At 39.4% G+C, this 20,316-nt stretch overlaps 1 protein-coding gene across 1 annotated transcript in view; it reads right to left on the bottom strand.

Annotated features, from left to right (window-relative positions):
• PGM5 (phosphoglucomutase 5) overlaps nt 1-20,316 on the bottom strand; it is a 190,231-nt gene that overhangs the window by 156,454 nt on the left and 13,461 nt on the right. Inside the window, exons 2-5 of the mRNA XM_026001579.2 lie at nt 14,873-15,035; nt 8,698-8,844; nt 5,648-5,773; nt 553-743 (exon numbers count right to left, since the gene is read on the bottom strand). Coding sequence (XP_025857364.1) covers nt 553-743; nt 5,648-5,773; nt 8,698-8,844; nt 14,873-15,035 — 627 coding nt within the window. The remainder of the gene's footprint in view (nt 1-552; nt 744-5,647; nt 5,774-8,697; nt 8,845-14,872; nt 15,036-20,316) is intronic.

Raw genomic sequence — 20,316 nt, 5'->3', positions numbered from 1 at the left:
TCCCTCTCCCTCAGCCTGCCACTCCACCTACTTGTATTTGCTCTCTCTTTCTCTCAATCAAGTAAACAAAATCTTTTTTGTAACTAACTAAATAAATAAGTTCATTCCTGAGTACTGTAGGGCCCAGGACCTTGACACTGTTAAGAATGTATCCCACCTGTTGAAAGGTGGATGACCACCTCAGGGTTCAGCAGTCTCCATATACTTATCTCATACTTTCCCCAAAATATAATAGAGAACAAGAATTATTGTTGAACTACCTACCTAGCTCCTTAATGCAGTTTTAACAAAACCAACTATAAATAAAGATTTATTACATGAATATTTTTTAAAAGAAATAACCTTTTAATAACATAATGCACTCTGGAACTAAGAAACATAAAGGCTGTTTAATTGCAGTACAGGAGAGCCAGTAAAAAGAAGAGCAGATGCGGAGCCAATTAGGGTTCAAATGCTGCATACATGTCAGCCAGCTCCATGAATTCTCTGGCTTCCAATGCTTGGCTTATGATATGGTAAAAGGGTTAGAAGGCAGGAAACATTCCTACTTACCCCATCAGCATCAAATGCAGCTCCAAATCCATATTCTCCTCCTTTCATTGCTTCCAGAAGGGTTGTTGCATATGTCAGGTTTGGGTCAGGATGCTGCCCTCCAAAATCTTCCAGGGGGACACAGTTTATTGCAGAATTGGCTGGAGCTCCCAGCTCATCACACAAGACTTTTCTCACGTAGGGTCCCATAACTGAAAAGAAATATGCAGCAATATGAAATCTTTGCAGAAACCCACAAGTGTGTTCTGTTCTGGTTAGAAGAAGAAAGGCCATTTAATAGCAGAGAGAAAAAAAATTCTACAAGCCCTTTCAAGACACAACACAGAGTAACACTTACTTCAACTACTATCCATTGAGTATCTAGCATGCCTGACAGGCAAAATCAAAAGATGTTCACTGTTTGAGGGTTGTGTTGTATCAGTGAAAATTAAATGGAAAACAATGCTTTACATATATTTCAGCCAACAGGATTACATAGTGGTCCCTAAATGTGCTGTAAGTTCTACCTCAGGCTCCATTCCCTTTGCACACACTAAGCATTCCCTTGTTTATAATGTCCTTTCCATTTGGGTGGCATCCCTACTCCCCATCTCTATCTGATTTATATTCTTTCTAAGAAATGCAGATCCTCCAGAAATGCTACCTCCTTCTTGAAACTTTACCTGTGGTGGTTTCTTCTTGTAAGCCATTGGACCTAATTATTTCATAAATATACATTACATAGCATCAGTCTTACCATCACTCACTCACTCACTCACCTGTAGATTTGACTCATGCTGCTATTGTATTAAGAGCCCAATAATGCAGAAACTATGTGCTTTGCATCCCTTGATTATAATGTTTCTGTTCCTAACATATGATGTTTCTGTTCTTAACACAGGAATTTATTTAGGCACTCCATAAATGTGTGTTGAACCGGAAAATACCACTCCTTAGCACTTATTTTGTAAAACATGCTTAGTTTTATATGCTTCAGTGGTTTACAGCATCTAATTAGATAGTTGGTAGAGTTAAAATGATTGCAGACACAAAGAACATTGCTGTCCGGCACTTATTTCCCCTTCCTCTAGTAGCAATACTTTGGGTTTCCTCTGGAGAATAAATTCCTTCCCCATCTTAGTTCTTATCAGGTGGATACGGCTAAATCCCACTTGCCCCAAGGCTGAGAAGGTGACCTAAGTCTGCCCAATCAACATCTTCCATCCCTCGGCCAGAGTGATTGATTGGAGGATGGATATACAGTACAAACAAGGCAGTGAGGCTCAAAACCAGATATATTGCTCAAACTGTTAAAAAAAGAGAAGCTGTCTTCCCTCTAGGCCAGATAATGCTAGGGCAAGAACCTGAAAGACCCTTTTCTGGGGAATATGATTGGGGCAATAAGAAAGAACAAAACAGCCCAACCAGAAGACCTTACAGTAAAGCCATGGAGGATTAGTGTTACACATGGGCTCAGACCTCCTAACAAAATTTTCAGTGCCCCATTCTCAAACATGCCAGACAGCCAAGGATTGCCAAACTTTTGAAAAATGCAGTCAATGTGAGACCAAAACAAAAAGAATAAAGAGCAACCTGGAAGAAACAGAAACTATACAGGGAGGGGACACCTGGGTGGCTCAGCAGTTGAGCATCTGCCTTAGGCTCAGGGCATGATTCCAGGATCTGGGATCGAGTCCCACATCAGGGTCCCCATATGGAGCCTGCTTTTCCCTCTGCCTGTGTCTCTGCCTCTCTCTGTGTGTCTCTTATGAATAAATACATAAATCTTTAAAAAAAAGAAGAAACCATATAGGGTGAAGAAAACTTTTAAAATATACATTAATAGGGGCACCTCGGTGGCTCAGTCAGTTAAGCATCTCCTTCAGCTCAGGTCAGGATCCCAGGGTCCCCGGATCGAGTCCCTCATTGAGCTCCCTGCTCAGTGGAGAGCCTGCTTCTCCCTTTCTCTCTGCCCCTTCCCCAACTTGTGCATGCTCTCTCTCTCAAATAAATAAAATCTTTAAAAAAATAAAATATATATTGGTAATATTTTAATAGAAATCAACAAGATACGGTAGAATGGCTAAAATTGAAAAGACTGACAATGCCAAGTGTTGATGAGGACATGGAAAAACTGAAGCCCTCGTACACTATTAGCAGTGCAAATGGTACAGCCAATTTGGACAAGAGCTTGGCAGTTTCTTTTAAAGTGAAATGTGGACTTGACCTATGGTTCAGCAATCCCAGTCCTAGGTATTTATCTAAGACAAACAAAATCATGTAACCTATAAAGACTTATTCACTAATGTTTATGACAACTCTGTTTGTAGTAGCCAAACCCTAGAAATAACCATAATTATTTCAACTGATGAATAGATAAACAAACTGTAGTACATCCATTCCATGAAATACTCAGTGGTAACAAGAAATCACTATTGATATGGTCAACACCATGAACCCATCTCTAAAACTTTATGTGAGTGAAAGTAGCCTGAAGAAGAGGGCTACATATTTATGCTTTGATTTAGGTAGTTTTACAGAAAATGGCAAAATTATGCAGGCAAAAGCAGATGAGTGATTGCCAGGAGCTAGGGGTTAAGATGAGGGGTATGATTACAAAGGGCCACAAGGAACTTGAAATGAGGGCAATATTCTATATCTACATTGTCAATAGTCATTACATGTATATATGCACTTATAAAACCTCATCAAACTGTATGCATGCCTAAAAGATGTCAGTTTTACTGCATATAAATTATATCTCAGTAAACATGACTTATTTTTTAAAATATGGCATTCATGAAACATGAATATTTTAAAAAGTGATTATTTTGGGGTGCCTAGGAAGTTCAATCAGTTAAACGTCCAACTTTTTATTTCAGCTCAGGTTATGATCTCAGGATCCTGTGATCGATTTCCATGTCAGGCTCCAGCTGGCCATGGAGCCTGCTTAAGATTCTCTCTCTTCCTCTCCCAACACCCCTCTCCCCAACTCCCATGCATGCTTGTATAACCTCTAAAAAAGAGAGAGAGAGATTATTTGGAAAAGAAAAAAGTTTTAGGAAATTAGAAATATGATATGGAACTGAAAAACACAATGGAAGGACCTGGAGATAAAGTTGAGGAAATCTCAGAACACAGCACAAAACAAAGAAAAAGAAAATGGGTGGTGAGGGCAGAGGAGAGAATAGGGATAACTAAGGAACTAATCCAGTAGGTTCAATACTTAAGCAATAACCATTCTGGAAAGAAAAAGAGACAGTAATAGAGGAAATAACTCAAGAAGTAATACAAGAAAATTTCCCAGGATTTAAGGATGCAAGTTTCCAGATTAAGAGGATCCCCCAAGTTCCCAGCATAATAGAGGAAAATAGCCCCACAGTAAGACTCATCTTTGCAAAAGGAAGAAACACTGATAATAAGCCAAAGGCCCTTAAAGTCTCCCGAGAAGAAAAAAGAAAGATTTCATACCATAGACTGAAAATCAGAATAGCATCAGACTTCTCAAGTTCAATATGATGGCTATAAGGCAATGTGGCAAAGCCCTCAAACTTCTAAAGAAAAATAATATTCATCTTAGATTTCTGTATCCAGATAAATATCAGTTAAGAGTAAGGAGAAAAAAAAGGCATTTTCAGATATGCAATAACTAAACACATTTACTTCCCATCAATTTTTTCTCAGAGCTCCTGGAGAATGGGTTCCTCCAAAACACAGGAGTAAATCATAAAAATGGAAGACAAAGGATCCAGAAATAAGGATATCCAACACCAGAAATTGTACAGAGAATATCTAGAATGATGATAAGAGCAACTCAGAGAACAACCAGTGCAGAGAAGAACAGAGCAGATCAGAGATTTCCAGGAACACAAGGCAGGAGGACTTAGACCCCTAGAGAGTATGGGGGCTAATACTGGTAAATCCATCTAATGAAAACTAAGCAATGAGAAAACAAGATGAAGAAAATTAAATTTTTCTGTGAGAAAATATAACTATAGTATTTTGCATGGCTTAGCAGGGATCTGATAATATAGACACTGCATACTGATCTCACCAAAATGAGAATATAATTAGTTGAGAGAAGTGTGCTTGGATTTAGTGAATGGAGAGGGTGAAAAAAAGCTATGACCTCATCTTCCATCATCAAGTCAGTAAGGCCCAAACTGAAACTCAGTATATTCATAGTATTTAGTAATAGGGAGATAAATACTTCCCCCCCAAAAAGTTAAAACTGTTATTTAAAAAAAGTTCCCTTTGTAGAAAATTGGGGGGAACAGAGGGGTAGACTTTTTTATAATGAACTTTTAACTACTTGACTGTTTATATGCATGTACATTGATCAAAATATACTTTTTTATCAAAATAGATTTTTTTAAATGATTACAGTTAACTATCCTTCCCAAATAGGCTCCAACTCATTTGTTCAACACTATTTTCATTTGCATCAAGAGAGAAAGTGCCAGAGGGAGAGGGATCAAGGGGATGGGCAAAACGGAGGAAGGAGAGTGGGAGATCCAGGATTCCAGTTACAGAATGAACAAGTAATGGGGACGAAAGATACAGGATAGGAAATAGAGTCAATAGTATTATAATAGCATTGTATGGTGACAGATGGTAGCTACTAGACTCATGGTGCGCAGAGCATAACATGTAGAGCTGTCAAATCACTATGTTGCACACCTTAAACTATTATTGCATGTCAACTACACTTCAATTAAAAAATGATATATTTTTTTTTTAAAAACTAAGTAAGAAAAAAAGAGAGAAGAACTCTGAAATTTTCCAGAACATTCCAAATATCTGAACATCCACACATTGTGTGAATATCTATGAATCCAATCTTCCTCATAATCCAGAAACCCACCATGGGTAGAGCTCTCCTTAACATTTTTTTTTTAAGATTTTATTTATTTATTCATGAGAGACCAGAGAAAGAGAGAGGCAGAAACACAGGCAGAGGGAGAAGCAGGCTCTATGCAGAGAGTCTGACATGGGACTTGATCCCAGATCTCCAGGATCATGCCCTCGGCTGAAGGCAGTGCTAAATCGCTGAGCCACCCAGGCTGCCCTCCTTAACATTTCCTGTCCACCAACTGGGAGAAGACCACAAACTTACCTCCGTGCATTGCGTCAACCCGGATCTTCAGTTGGCCAGGCCCTGTCAGCAAACTCTTGATGGCATTAAAGTCAAAGATGGTCCGAAGAAGGTTGAGATAGATATCTACTGGGTCCACTATCTCCACTAAGGATATGAAAGGAAAAGGAAACATCACTGACCATATCCATGAAGTCTACCTGGAAGTATAAAATGAATCACGACCCTCATAGGGTGACGTTCTGTTCACAATCCCATCATAACCCTACACATCATGCAGGAAGCCAAGTATCCATTTGTAGGCTAAGTCACAAATTAAGGCACAATCAAGATCCTGCAGACTTTTCCAGTCATCGATAGGTGTACTTAATACAAGTTATACATTCCTCTTAGCAAATGAAGAATCAACCACAGAATAAAGGTGTTAAAACTGTACCCTTTTATCCCACCTTTCTTCCACCACCTCTCTCCCAAAAAATGTACACACCTCAATGTCAAGAGGCATCTTGACACGCTCATTCACTGTGGGGGTTAGCCAAAGAACCACTCAGTGGGTTTGAAACAAATCAAGGAGTGACCTCAGTAGTGACCCTTATTTTCTAAACACCATTGGGGTCCACCAAATCTAGGGTTAGAATTGGTGATGAAGAATATAATACTGAGTTTGTATGAAGTCTCTGGTGTGCCCAATCAAGTACAGATTTCAGGGTGAGTGCCAGATATTTAGAAATCTTCATTAAACACAAACGTTCTTCAGTGTCTGGCACCACCCAGTGACCAGGAATCCAAAACTAGTCTTTTCCAGTTATCTGACATACACAAAACCCAAAAGACATTACATTTTTTAAACTTCACCATCAGCATATAATACTAAGAAAGTATTTTCCTAGAATAGTAAATATTTGACTCTTTAGACACTAAAATTTGTTCATAAGCCCTGCTTTTAAATTCATAGTTAAGTTTTGAAGCATATGTACGTTGTTTTTCAAATTTTTCAAATACCTACTACTTGGGAATTCTGAAATACTTAAATCTGCCCTAAAGATATTACCAATCCACCTTTGATAATTTTCAGTAAATCCAGGTATAAGTGTTAACAGATGGAATTTTAATATGTTATATGAAACTATCCCTTTGTCTGGTCAAATACACATCTAAAAATATTCTTCTTTACACCTAAATCAGTGTAGTATGTGTACTCATTCAAATATAATGTAACTATTTTTTGATGAACACAAATCATTTTTAATCCTTTGGCCTGAGGGAGATATTGATTTATACAATAAATTAGGAATTAATCTACATGAAATGTATACCTAAAAATGGTTAAAATGTTCAATTTTATGTTATATATATTATACCACAGTAAAAAATAACCTATAAAATAAAAGATTATATCCTGAATATGTTAGAAGACTTACTCACTCTACAATATAGGATAATTTTGGCAATTTCATTCTGGTTCTTTAGCCCTTGAACCATTTGCCTAAATGTCCTTAGTATTCATAGAAGATAATGCATAGTAAACAGAAATGTAAAAAACAAGGAAGCAAGTAGAATTCAGTGAAAATTGAAAGTTCACATCAAATAGTTCATGTTCTTGACCCCGTAAAGTGAAATGCCAAGGAATGATGTGTGTCCAATTAACTCAAACCTTCCTCAACATTTAAAACATCAAGAACATAGAACATAAACTATCCCCAGCGATTATTTCCAAATTCTTCTTAGGAACCAGGGAATTCTTCTAGCCGCTTCCTGGTATCCATAACATTTTAGAAAACTCATCAAACTAGCAATGTGCCTGCAGAAAGAGCCCGAATCTGAACTCACCAAAGATGTGGGTCTCTTAGACAAGTATAAAAATTGTGAAAATGACCAAAAGTAAATAAGGCACTCATAACTTCTTCCTCATAGTAATGCCTAATTTTTCCCAGTCATCTTATTGTCCAATTTTTCCAAAATATGTAAATAAGCATATTTAAATACATTTGTTTCATATAATATATCCCTTGTTTATAGTTGTCAAACCACTGTGTGTACATGTGTGCGCATGCTTGCAACTAGATTAATAAAAGGAGGCATCATCATCTCCAGTATCATATGGCTTTCAATTAGTTTCTGCTGATTAGTTAAACAAGCAATTGACTCAAAATTCTTCAAGAAAATGGTAGTAGTGTTGGCTTCATAGTGTGACCCCTCAACAATCCATTTCAGGCTCTTCCCTGTCCCTCAAATAGCATGTGGCTGTGAGCCTGGTACTTAATCTTTTTAGCTAAATTCATTGTCAAATAAGGATAACATCTTAACACCAATTGTATTTAAGCTAATAGGAAACTAACAGAGTAAAAAGTTGGTTTATGGCTAATTGTATACATTCTAGGAAAAAGTAATAAGACAAAAGAGAGGGGGAAATAACATGCATGATATTAATGTTGTTATATGGTTCAATATTAATCTGTAAAGTTAAAGGTTATAATCTGAGTACTTTAAAGTTTCAGTCACTCTATAGTAAAGGCTACTTGGGGGCAATTTCATTCTGTTCTTTGCCTAAATCCATTTGGTATGTACTGGGATCCTAGGAAAATCTCCTAACATAGTGCTTGGTATAGAAGAGGTGATCACTGGCACACTGAATCAAGTTGAACAGCGCTTTAGTGGCTTGGAAAAAAAAATGCCTACATTCCATGGGAAATTTTAATGATTCCATTATCTTGTTGGTTCTCTTCTTAATTGTATAAGATATTCCAGCTTTTTCACCTTAGTTGATTAAAAAAGTGAAGACATATCCTGGCGATTCACAATCTATTCTTGGAATGCCAGAAGGGAGTCAGCTATGACATTTTTCCTATGTTGAAAATGATCCTGGGCTTGGGAAGTCATTTTTGAAAGTTGCCAGTTCTGAGTTTCTTGGCTTCTCTCACCTTCCTTTGTGCTACAGTCATACTACATCTGTTTATGAAGTCACTCCCAAAATAGATAATCCAATCACTTTAATGTGCGCTCTCCCCTGCAGAAAGCAGTCGCCCCCACCCATGGAGTTATTCCAACTTCTTCAAAATATAATCTATTACCTCTAAATGGTTTGAATTTGTTCTCCAGGTCAAATTCTTGTCTTCCAAGCCGAGATAGGTCGATTCGAAGATCAGGGCATATGGCGTATTCCTCGATTGTTTTGCTGATCTGATAGATTTTGTCTGAGACCACATCTGGTGCAGGACCTGCATTTGAAAATAGTATACCACCAAAAATAAGTTATTTAAAAAGTGCCTGCAACTTCAATCAAGGGAATGTTACCTCCTTCACCACCAAGCAAAAGAATGATTCATTCGTTCTCCAAACAATGGACAACAGTTGACAGTTCAATTAGCTTCCATTTTCCTTATGCTGTATTCATCCAGTATGGAAGAAATTTGGTCAGCCTCACCTGTTTTATGTAGGCTAATAACCCACATGTTTGTTTGTCTGAATCCACTTCTGAGCAATGATACATCTTCCCTAAAAATAGTTTCACACCTGCCGGGGAGACCCGATTATGTAATCAGCTTTATTCAGGATATGAGACACCAACAGGATATGCACTTGACAGAAGTAAGGGATTCCAGATTTAAACTGCAGCCTCCCAAGTGCACCTAGAGAAAGAAAATACAACTTCTACTCCCTGATCGGCTGCCTTGTGGAGGCAGGAGCTTACCAGGGTCAACTATTTTCCCCAACTCACTCTCTCGAGTGACTTCCAAGGTTTTAAAATGAGGTTTAGCCAAAAATATTTGATGTGTTCCCTCACAAGGTCAAGAGGATAATTGTGCTGAGAGAGACTTTAAATGAACATAAAATCAACAGTTGTCCTCCTTTCACTTTCTTTTTAATTTTTATATCTTACTGCAAGTCACTTTTGATTTTTTGCAACAAGTTTGGGAATCAAATGAATACATTGAAAGATCTGAAATATAAATGTTAGCCAATAGGTGGGTTTTGTATCAATTATACTCACCAACTCTATTGTAACTTTCAACTAAAAAGAAATCAAGAAATAATTTCTTTTCTATCCCAATCCTTCAAGTTCCCTATAGTCAGTACAGTAGTCATTGGCTATATGCAGCTATAGAGCACTTGAAATTGGCTAGTGAAATTGATAAGTATTGTAATTGCAAAATATACATCAAATTTTGAACAGTTCCTAGAAAAAAAACATAATAGATTGTATTTAATTTTTACAGTAACATGCTGAAATGATAGTATTTTCAGTATACTAGGTTCAAAATGGCATTGTTCATTTCATCTTTTTTTTTTTTACTTTTTCTTGTAGCTACTAGAAAGTTGAAAATCATCTCCAACTCACAATATATTTCTATTAGACCTGTGCCTTGAAGCACAGCATGGTTTTTGTATCCCAATAAATGCTCATGGAATGTATAAAAAAAGGAACAGCACCTAAACACATTAAACTGCACATATTAAATATGTGCAGATCTTTTGTATATAAATTAAACCTCAAGAAAGCTATTTTAAAAATAAAGGAATAGCAATAGCCCCACTCTAGTGCATAAGAAAGAAGCCTAGTAGATTTTACCCACATTTCCTTGTCCTATAGGAAAACCAAAGACCGAAAAAAAAATGACCCTCTTCCTCCACTCCTTAACATTTTTTAACCTTTTGCAAAATTTAAAGCAGTAAGTAGTCTTGTTCATGTCCGATTAGAGAATGCATGACTATCTCCCTGCTCCCTTGGGGGCCACCCTACGTTCTTTGGCTGTGTCCCTCACTTTTAAAAAGTCTGATTTCATGACCACACACACTGGTTTCTAAACGTTAAACAACTTTAGCATGGTAGTTTTCTAGGATGCCACTCAACCACACATGTTGTTAACCTCACAGTTCATCAACAGCCTCTGCATCCATTGACAACTTCCAAGTTCCTTGACATCTTCCACTCCCATGACTTTCCTCTCCATTTTAGTCAGGGGCTGGTAGAGTCATATCTTAAGTATTACTGTCTCTTGCAATCCTTTCAAAAATGTCAAATTTGAGTGCCCTCAACCCACAAATTCCTTACCTGCCAGCTACCCTCCTTCATATCGCTGCTGAACCTGCTCATTCCTAGACTGATGCTCATCATCACTTGATTAATCCCAGGCTATCAGCCCATTCTAGTTTCACTGGTCTCCTATCTCAGGCAGGACACTATGGTCCACCATTTGAGCCATTCCCTTGTTAGCATCATCACAGGAGCCTATAATTATTGAAATTTACATATACCACATTTCACACTTTACTTGGTATTCCACACTCACAAAAAGCAGATGAAGTAGAAATTAATATTATCCTCATTTTCCAAATGGGGAAACTGAAATTTGAAGAGGTGGAGATCCTTAACCAAAGTCCCCTCACTGGTGACAGACAGAGGCTGGATTCTGAATCCTAACTGTCTGAAGTCAGTCCAGACACCCAAAAAAAGCACAAGCCTCCTTGAGGCTGTGCCATGCCCACCCTGGGTCATTGCCATCATCAGCCCCCATTGCTGCCATTTCTAGACTCCGTCATATTGCTGGAGATAGTCACAAAATTACACCCATTGGCTCCCCCTAAGAATGAAGCTGCTTATTAGCTTTACAATGTGTTAGGCATGAATCCTCAACAAATTTCCCAGTGTACCTCTTACAAAACATGTCCCAAGTCCCTCCTCTATGCTTGTCAAATTATCTCAGCAGGCAACCTATCTTCTTACTTTCTTTTTGAACAGACACAGCAACTATTTCCCCAAACTTCCAATCCGCACCCCTTAGAGTTTCTTCTTTCCCCATCTTCGCCTTCTTATTCAGAAGTTCTGCCCTCTTGCCAGAATCTGGGCTCTAATTGAGCTCCACAGCTTACTCATTCTGCAACACTGGTCAAATTTTCTAAACCATTTTATTCCTCAGTGACTTCATCAGATTGGGATAAGGATTAAATGAGATAATACATGTAAAGTTCTGAGTATAGTGCAAGCACATTGTAAGATTCTGGAAAATCCAGTATTTTTATTATGAATTCCATGTCCCCTCTAGCATCTTCCCCTCTACTTAAAAAAACATGCTCAGAATGGTCCTGTCCTCTAAATCCCTTTTAAAAACAACATAGTTCCAGATATGTCCATATCCCTGAATGTGCCTACTAATTCTGTAGACACTTAGCCTTTTGCTTTTTTTTAAAAGATTTATTTATTTATTTGAGAGAGAAAGCATGAGTGGGGTGATGGGTAGAGGAAGAGAGAGAGAGAGAGAAAGAGGTAAAACCCTCTGCTGAGTGCAGAGCCTGATGTGGGGTTGACATGGGGCTCAATCCCATGACCCCAAGATCACAAGCTGAGCCAAAATCAAGAGTTGGATGCCCAACCGACTGAGTCACCCAGGCACCCCAAGATACTTAGCTTTTTAATTCATTACATAAAATGTATCTATATGACACACAATGAAAAGAGAGGAATACCTCTTCAGGAAAAGAAATTATGATAAAGATTTATTCTACTTTGAGTAGGAAGAAACCAACTGAATCTTTCTATGCTATTAAGAATGTTAGCTTCATTAAGAATGCTGAGACATGCAAATATGAAGAATTAAGCATAAGAAAGGTACTTTCAAAACAGTTAAAGGCCAAATGAAAAATTCAATGCCCCACTCTATGGCTGAATAGGTCTCATTTCCTCCTGTAATTTGGTCTACAAAATGGGTATTTAAATAATATCTTCTCTCCTTATGCTTCACAGGATATCATAGAGATGACTGAGATGTTCTCATAAGATATGAAATCAAATATAAATTCCAAATGCTTACTTGAAATCCATTGTTTAACTTGGCAACTTTTATATCACATTTCTCTACAAATTCCCATTTTCTGAGCCCATTCGGTTTCCTGTGTTAACAGCATATAGAATACCTGAATATTGCCAATTTTTTCCTAAAATCCTCAGTAGCAAGACTAGACATGAGTCCTAAGTGTGCTTTTTAATGAAGCAGAACATCTCTAAGTATGGGACACTTCATAAGGTGTTTTTCTTTTTTAAACAGTTGACATGAGTGAAGTTCATTTGTTTGGATAGTGTCCAAAATGGCTACAAGGAGAGGGAAATAATGAATATCCTGGCCCAGGCCAGAAATAATTCATAAAGGTAACTGTTAATGGTTAAAATTTGCTCCTACCCACATATAAATGCAGACTCAGTGTTCTAGATTAAGAGAATTAACAACCAAATGTAATGCATAGTTCTGGGATGAATCCTGGTTTAAATAAAACATTTATAAATAACATGTTGGAGGCAACTGGAAAAATCTGAGTGGATTAGGTTTTAGATGATATTAGAGAATTAGTCAGGTGTGATAATGTACTTATGTTGGAATATGTCTTCCTTTTTAAGAGATGTATTCAGAAAGATTTGTGTAAAATGTCTTCATGCTGTAATTTATCTTAAAATCCTTTAGGAAAATAAAGTGCAAAATGGAAAACCAAGATGATGGACACAGGCTACCCATTTATTTTCCCCCTTAACTTTATGTACGTTTAAAAATTTGTTCATTTCACCCCACATACACATCTCCCACCCCACAAAGACCTCCAAACTATACATTTCTGTAACTGTAAGGAAAAGTGAAATAATTCTAAGCATGTCAGTGAGAGAAAGTCAACACTATAGGAAAGAGGGATGTCTACAAGTTATGCTAAAAAATCATTTGTCTGGCCTTGGGCAGCCATGTGAACTTGAGCAAATAACAGCCTCTTGGGGATTTGATTTCTTCATCTATACAATGACAGGAAGGGTCCCGATTTAGGGGGTATGTTCCAACTTTAAAATCCAAAGTCCTTCCAGGTCAGAGAAGCATCAATTATTCAACTATTTCACTGTGCTAAGGAGGGAAGACGACCAAGAGACCAAATGGTTTCAAGATCCCATTAGGCCACTCCTTTGTCATGTCACCTCAAGGGTTGTTGTGATGGTTAATTTTATATGTCAACCTGACCAGGCCACGGGGTGCCCAGACATTTGGTGAAACCTTATTCCCATGTGTCTGTAGGGCTGTTTCTGGATAAAATTAGCATTTGAATCAGTAGACTGAGTGAAGGAGAGTGTCCTCTCCAGTGTGATAGCCTCATCCAACCCACTGAAAACCTGGACACAATAAGGGGCTGAATAAAGGAGAATTCACACTCTCTGCATGGCTTCAAACTAAGACACTGGTCCTCTCCTGCCTTCAAAGCTGGACTCACAGTGGAACTTACACCACCAGCTCTGCTGTTTCTCAGGCCTTGGGACTCAGAACAGAACTCTGCCATCAACTTTCCTGGGTCTAGAGGTCTCAGGACTTTTCAGCCTCCATCATCACCCAAGCCAACTCCCTCTCTGGGCCCCAGTGCAGACAAGGAGGCTGTGTGTGGGCCCTTTAAAAGCCATCCCTCAGTTCACCACAGCCCTGTGGGTCAAGGGTATGAACCAGTTGGTCTTCAAAGCAGATGTTTTGGGGGCTCACATCTCAGATGCCAGTCTTAAAAGCTGGAGTACCCAATGTAGAAGACGAACCCTCTCTTCCTCGGAGAGTAGCTCAGGGTTTTTGCATTCTCTCCAAATAGTGAATTATTTCACCAGCAGTGAGGTTTATGGTAAGGTTGTATCCCAGCCTCTCCTACCCACTTGGACATTTTCCTCTCATGTGCCCTTTCTCTGTGTAAAGGGGCTGCTCTGCTAGTTTTTAGAGTTTTTTTCAGAGGAAATTAATCCATATATCTGTAGATTCGGTGTGCCCATGAGGAGGTGAGTTCTGATATTCCTACATCACCATCTGGAACCAGAACCCAGCCAATTCCTTATTTAAAAAATCTCAGAGCCTACTGGCTCTGTTCCTCTGAAGAAACCTGTCTAATACAGCACCTCACTGGAACTTTCTGAGCCATTTCCCCTCCACTTTGCTTGTCTATATATCAGAGGATCATTGTAAGACTATAATAATAGGGCCACATGGGTGGCACAGTCAGTTAAGTGTCAGACTCTTGGTTTCAGCTCAGATCGTGATCTCAGGGTCATGAGATGGAGCCCCGCATCAGGCTCCATGCTCAACCCAAGTCTGTTCAAGATTCTCCCTCTCCTCCCTCTGCCCCTTCTCTTGCTCTTGTGTTCTTGCTTCTCTCTCTCTCTCTCTCTCAAATATTTTTTTTAAAAAGACTATGATAACATAAGAGAACAGAAATTATGATGATTAAGGTATATTCTAAGCTACATACCTCCATTGGCAACATTGAACTTGACTCCAAACTCTCCCCCTGGTCCTCCAGGGCAATGGCTGGCTGTTAGGATGATCCCACCAGCTGCCTTGATCTTCCTGATAATGCAGGAAACAGCAGGTGTTGACAAGATGCCATTCTGTCCAATTATCAGGCGTCCAATCTAGATTGGCCAAGGAAAAAAAAATCAATCCAGTTACATGGGATCGAAGCCTCCGTTAATACACAGTAAATCACTTGGCAAAAGGAACTGAGTGGGTTTTGGCTTAGGGGGTAAAGGAGAGCTCTGGCATTGTCTCTCCTGTCCAGTACCTCCAACACCATTGGGGCACCCACATCTAGCAGTCAATTATCAAGTTGTAAATTGGATCTGCTTCACTGATTTTTAGTCATTTGAAACATCCATGTTTGATGACCAAAGGGGTAGCTTGAACTACACAAGAAGTTCTTAATTTGTTACTGGCTTAGAAACTCTACACGCGAACATGCTAGAAATTATAAGAAAAAAGAAATGGAGGCTTCTTTGTTTCACCCACTTCTCTCTTCCTCAGTACAAGCTCATACAGGAGGGACATGGCTTACTGAGCCTCATCAGCAGCAGGTGTATTTAACCACACTCGGAATGACCACTCTTAAAAGGCAAGAATTTTATTTCTGCCACTGGTAACATGTGTTGGGGATACAGGAAAAACCATCCAGCCATGGTAAGCAGAGACCTGGAAGTCATCCACGGGTGTGGCCAGAGTCTTTCTATAGCTACAAAACTGACTTTTAAAAAAGAAAGCCACATAGCCCTGCAGAGTATTACCCAGGATGCTTTATCTTAAAATAGAGACCAATGTCATCCAGTCCAGTGGTTCTCGAATGTTACTACAATTCAGAATCCTAATGAAGCCTTAAAATTACCAATATTCAGACTAATTATACTGGAATATCTCGGGGTAGAATCAAGGCTTTGTAGTCTTTAAAGCCCTGTGGGTGATTTCAAATTTGGTGATCAAATCTCCTTGTTTCACAAAGAATTGCAGCAGCATGGGCACCACTAAAGAGCATGGCAGAAATGCAGAACCTCAAGGTCCACTCAGGACCCACTGAGGAAGAATCAGTAAGTACCTTAACAAGACTCCCTCCCCACCTTCCAGCTAATTCATTTATCCATTAAAATTTGAGAAGTACTGCTGTAGCCCATAAGCCAAGGCGAGCTCTAGCATCCAGCCCAAACCAAAATTACCCTGGCACCAACTAGAGCATTGCTAGAAGTAGGTAACTGACCAAACATGACAATGAGGGAACATACAGGAAAAAATGTACAAAAAGCAAACACAAGAGCTCCAAGAATAAAGCAATCCTGGGATGATTTAGTATGGAAAGACCCAGAACATCTCCAGAGTATACATTTTCAAGTGAAAGAGGCAGACTATAAACAAATAAGCCTAATAATAATATTTACTAGTTAGATACATATTAGGAAGGAGATGAGCAGGGTTCTGTGAAATAGAATAATGAGGTGTCAATTTTAATAATAAAACAAACAATAATAATAATAACAAAGCGAGCTTGGATTTTATCCTAAACACAATGGGAATTCATGGAAGAGCTTGAAGTAGTGGAAACGACGGGAGAGCATTTACATTCTAAAAGATCACAGAATGAGCAGTCCAAATGATCTGTTCAGAAAGCAAGCCATATCACATCAGCAAAGTATATGTCAACAACAAAGCCAAAGTAAAGCCAAAGTCATCATTGTCCTAATCTACCAAGGCCCCAACATGACCTAACCCCATTACCTGACATCTTCCACATCCCTTCCTCCTCTGCTCCAGCTGCACTAGTTGGTTTACTATTCCTCAAACCTGTCAAGCATGATGAGGGACCTTTGCATTTTCTCTTTCCTCTGCTTCAGATACTTTTACCCAGATATTTATATGCCTGCCTCCTCTTATCCTTTGGGTTTCTGTCCCAAAGTCAACTAATCAGAGAGCACCACTGACTGACCTGTATAACACAACACCCACACATCCCTAGGAATAGGAAGTTTCCTATTTCCTGTTTTAATCGTCCCTACTATACATATTACCATCTAACATTTTCCATATTTGTTTATTTCCCAACTATACAGAAGCTCTAACGGCTTTGTTTTATCAACCACTATATTTCAAGAACCTAGAACAAACCTGGTACATAGTAAGACCACAGTAAGTACATTGAACTGATTCATTGAGAAAAATGAATCAATGGTTAGTTTGTGAGAAATGTGTTAGAGAGACAAGAGCCAAAAGAGGAAGATCAGATGGAAGGCTATCACAGCAGAGCTGAGTGTGGACGGTGCCTTGGACGAGGCTAGAGATAAGAGAAATGAAGAGAAGGGATTCTATTTGAGGTTTTTGTTTTTGTTTTTGTTTTGTTTTTTGTTTTTGTTTTTGTTTTTTTGGAAGGAGAATGAAAAGAATACGTAGTTAGAATGAAATGTGGAAGAAAGAAACTCTGGTAGCCTGCCTTCAAGATGGCCCCGGATGATCCTTGCCTTCTGGCATTTGTGCATTCCCGCCATTCCCACCCACACTGAACAAGGCAGGACCAGGTGATTAGTAGAACACCGTACAACAGAGAGTGTGTCACTTCCAAGTGAAGCCATAAATGACACTGTTGCTTCTGCCTTGCTGTCCTGGATGGTTGACTCTGAAGGAGACCAAGCCACTCTGTCAGGAAAACACACAAGGAGCCCTACGTAGGTACCCAAAGGGAGAGGAACTGAGGCCTCCCACAGCCCGCAGCAACTTTTTAGCTGTGTGAGTGGGCCATCTCCTGATGGATCCTCCAGCCCCCACCAAACCTTCATATGACAAAGCCCCCACCAACACACGACTATGACCTCATAAGAGTCTCCAGGTCAGAACAACCTATCCCCTTGAGTAAAACAAATTTTTGTTGTCATGTTTGGCCATAAGTTTTGTCTTAATTTCCTGCACAGTAATGAACAACTAATACAAGGGCAGCGAGGAAAAGAATCTACTCCCAGATTTCCACCTTTAATATCTTAATGCATGATGGTGTCATTTATCAAGATGGGAAAGGCATAGGACAATAATTATACTCATATTGTTTTCCATAGCCATAATAAATTATGTTTCACATGCTCTTGTTAAAATTTATTTACTCATTCAACTCATTTTATTGAGTATTACCATGAAACAGGTATGTCAAAGACCCTGCAGATATAGTAATGAAGATGGTTTAGTCACTGCCCTCAGAGAATAGGTTTGTAGGTTCATGAATGTGAAAAAAATATTTGTAACTTTCAGTCATATTTTTCTATATTTCCCATTTTTTAGAATTGCTTGTAGAGAAACAGGCACCTACGTGGCTCATCCACCTAGGCATCCAGCTCTTGGTTTTGGCTCAGGTCATGATGCCAGTGTCCTGGGATCAAACCTCACATCGGGCTTGTCCCTTTCCCTCTGCTCCTTCCCTTTCTCTCTCCCTGGAATAAATAAATAAAACCTTTAAAAAAAATAAAGGGGGGGATCCCTGGGTGGCACAGCGTTTTGGCGACTGCCTTTGGCCCAGGGCGCGATCCTGGAGACCTGGGATCGAATCCCACATCGGGCTCCCGGTACATGGAGACTGCTTCTCCCTCTGCCTGTGTCTCTGCCTCTCTCTCTCTCTGACTATCATAAATAAAAAAATAAAATAAAATAAAATAAAATGAAATAAAATAAAATGAAATGAAATGAAATGAAATAAAATAAAATAAATAAAATAAAATAAAATAAAATAAAATAAAATAAAATAAAATAAAATAAAATAAAATAAAATAAAATAATAACGGGGGAAGAGATATGTGTGTGTAGATAATTCCTACAGCGGTATTCATTAAAAGTGAAAAATCAAAAGCAATATTTATAAATAAGGAACAATAATAGAAAGACCTGTTACATGGAGTGTGATGTACCAACTTATAGAATACTCCTCAGCCATTTTATTTTTTAAAAAATGTTATTTATTTATTCATGATAGAGAGAGAGAGAGAGGCAGAGACACAGGCAGAGGGAGAAGCAGGCTTCATGCTGGGAGCCTGACATGGAACTCGATCCCGGAACTCCAGGATCATGCCCTGGGCCGAAGGCAGGCACTGAGCTGCTGAGCCACCCAGGGATCCCTCCTCAGTCATTTTAAAGGATACTTAAGAAAATGATTTGGGGACCTGGATCCAGTCCCACATCGGGCTCCCTGCATGGAGCCTGCTTCTCCCTCTGCCTGTGTCTCTGCCTCTCTCTGTGTCTCTCATGAATAAATAAATAAATAAAATCTCTAAAAAAAAAAAAAAAAAGAAAGAAAGAAAATAATGCACCTGTGGCACACTTGGTTCGTAGTCCACAAACAGCACTGATCCCCGCCCCCCCTTCCAAGTGCAGACTTCTCATTGAGGAGCAACCTCTAGCCCCCAACCAGAGGCCACATTTCCCAGCCCACCCTTGCATCTAGTGGGGCCGCATGACTAATTTCACAACAGATGATGAACGTGAGAATGCGGACAGAAATACTGCATGTAAGAAGCAGATGTGCCTCCTCTACACTGTGTATTTCCTCTTCCACAAACTCAGTACAGGGCAAATCACTTCACTTTTCTGAGACTTTGTGTCTTCATTGGCAAAGCCAAGAATCTTAAGACAAGATCCCATAAATAAAAACCCTTTGTTAAATTAAGCATGATATAAGTTATGTTACTGCTCCCCGAATTCCATCACTCTCCTCAAACATTTGAAATTCATTTTTTAAAAAAGATTTCTCTATTTTGAGAAAGATAGAGCACGCATCTGGGGGTGAGCAGGAGGAGGGATGGGGGAGAGGGAAAGAGAATCTCAAGCAGACTCCCCACTAAATGCAGATCCTGGAGTGGCACTCCATCTGATGACCCTGAGATCACAACCTGAGCCAAAATCAAGAGTCAAACGCTTAACTGCATCACCCAGGTGCCCCTAAATTCCCTTTTTAGACAATAGTTTATCCCTTAAACTACCATTTCACTCTCTGAAAAAGTCTCAGAAGTACTACCCCTTGCCTATGTAGCAGACTGCTACCTTGCAAGGAGAAGATGGTCTACTTGCACAATCAGTGTGGGTCTTGGTTAGGGCATTGCAGCAGGCAGCCTCTGCCTTTCATTCCTGAGTGAACCCCAGGCTGAGACCCAGGGGGGCCCAGGGCAAGGCACCCTGTGGCCCCCTCCCTGACCCTCCCACGGGGCCACCAGAGGAATTGCCGTTCCTTTCCCATTCAGTCCGGCTTTGGCTGTTGGAAGGGGAAACAGGATGGCCTTCACCACCACTGAGGAACATTGTCATTCTGTTCCCACTCGTGGAGAGGGGTTAGGTGGCCCCTAGTGCCCTGTTACTACACACACAGTAGGTGGTACACAAGTACGGATCCACAGGTAGCCACATAAA

This window comes from Vulpes vulpes, chromosome 1 (assembly GCF_048418805.1).
Source record: "Vulpes vulpes isolate BD-2025 chromosome 1, VulVul3, whole genome shotgun sequence".
Lineage (NCBI taxonomy): Eukaryota > Metazoa > Chordata > Mammalia > Carnivora > Canidae > Vulpes > Vulpes vulpes.
The sequence above is the reverse complement of the archived record's forward strand: the minus strand, read 5'-3'. Positions and strand labels throughout refer to the sequence as shown.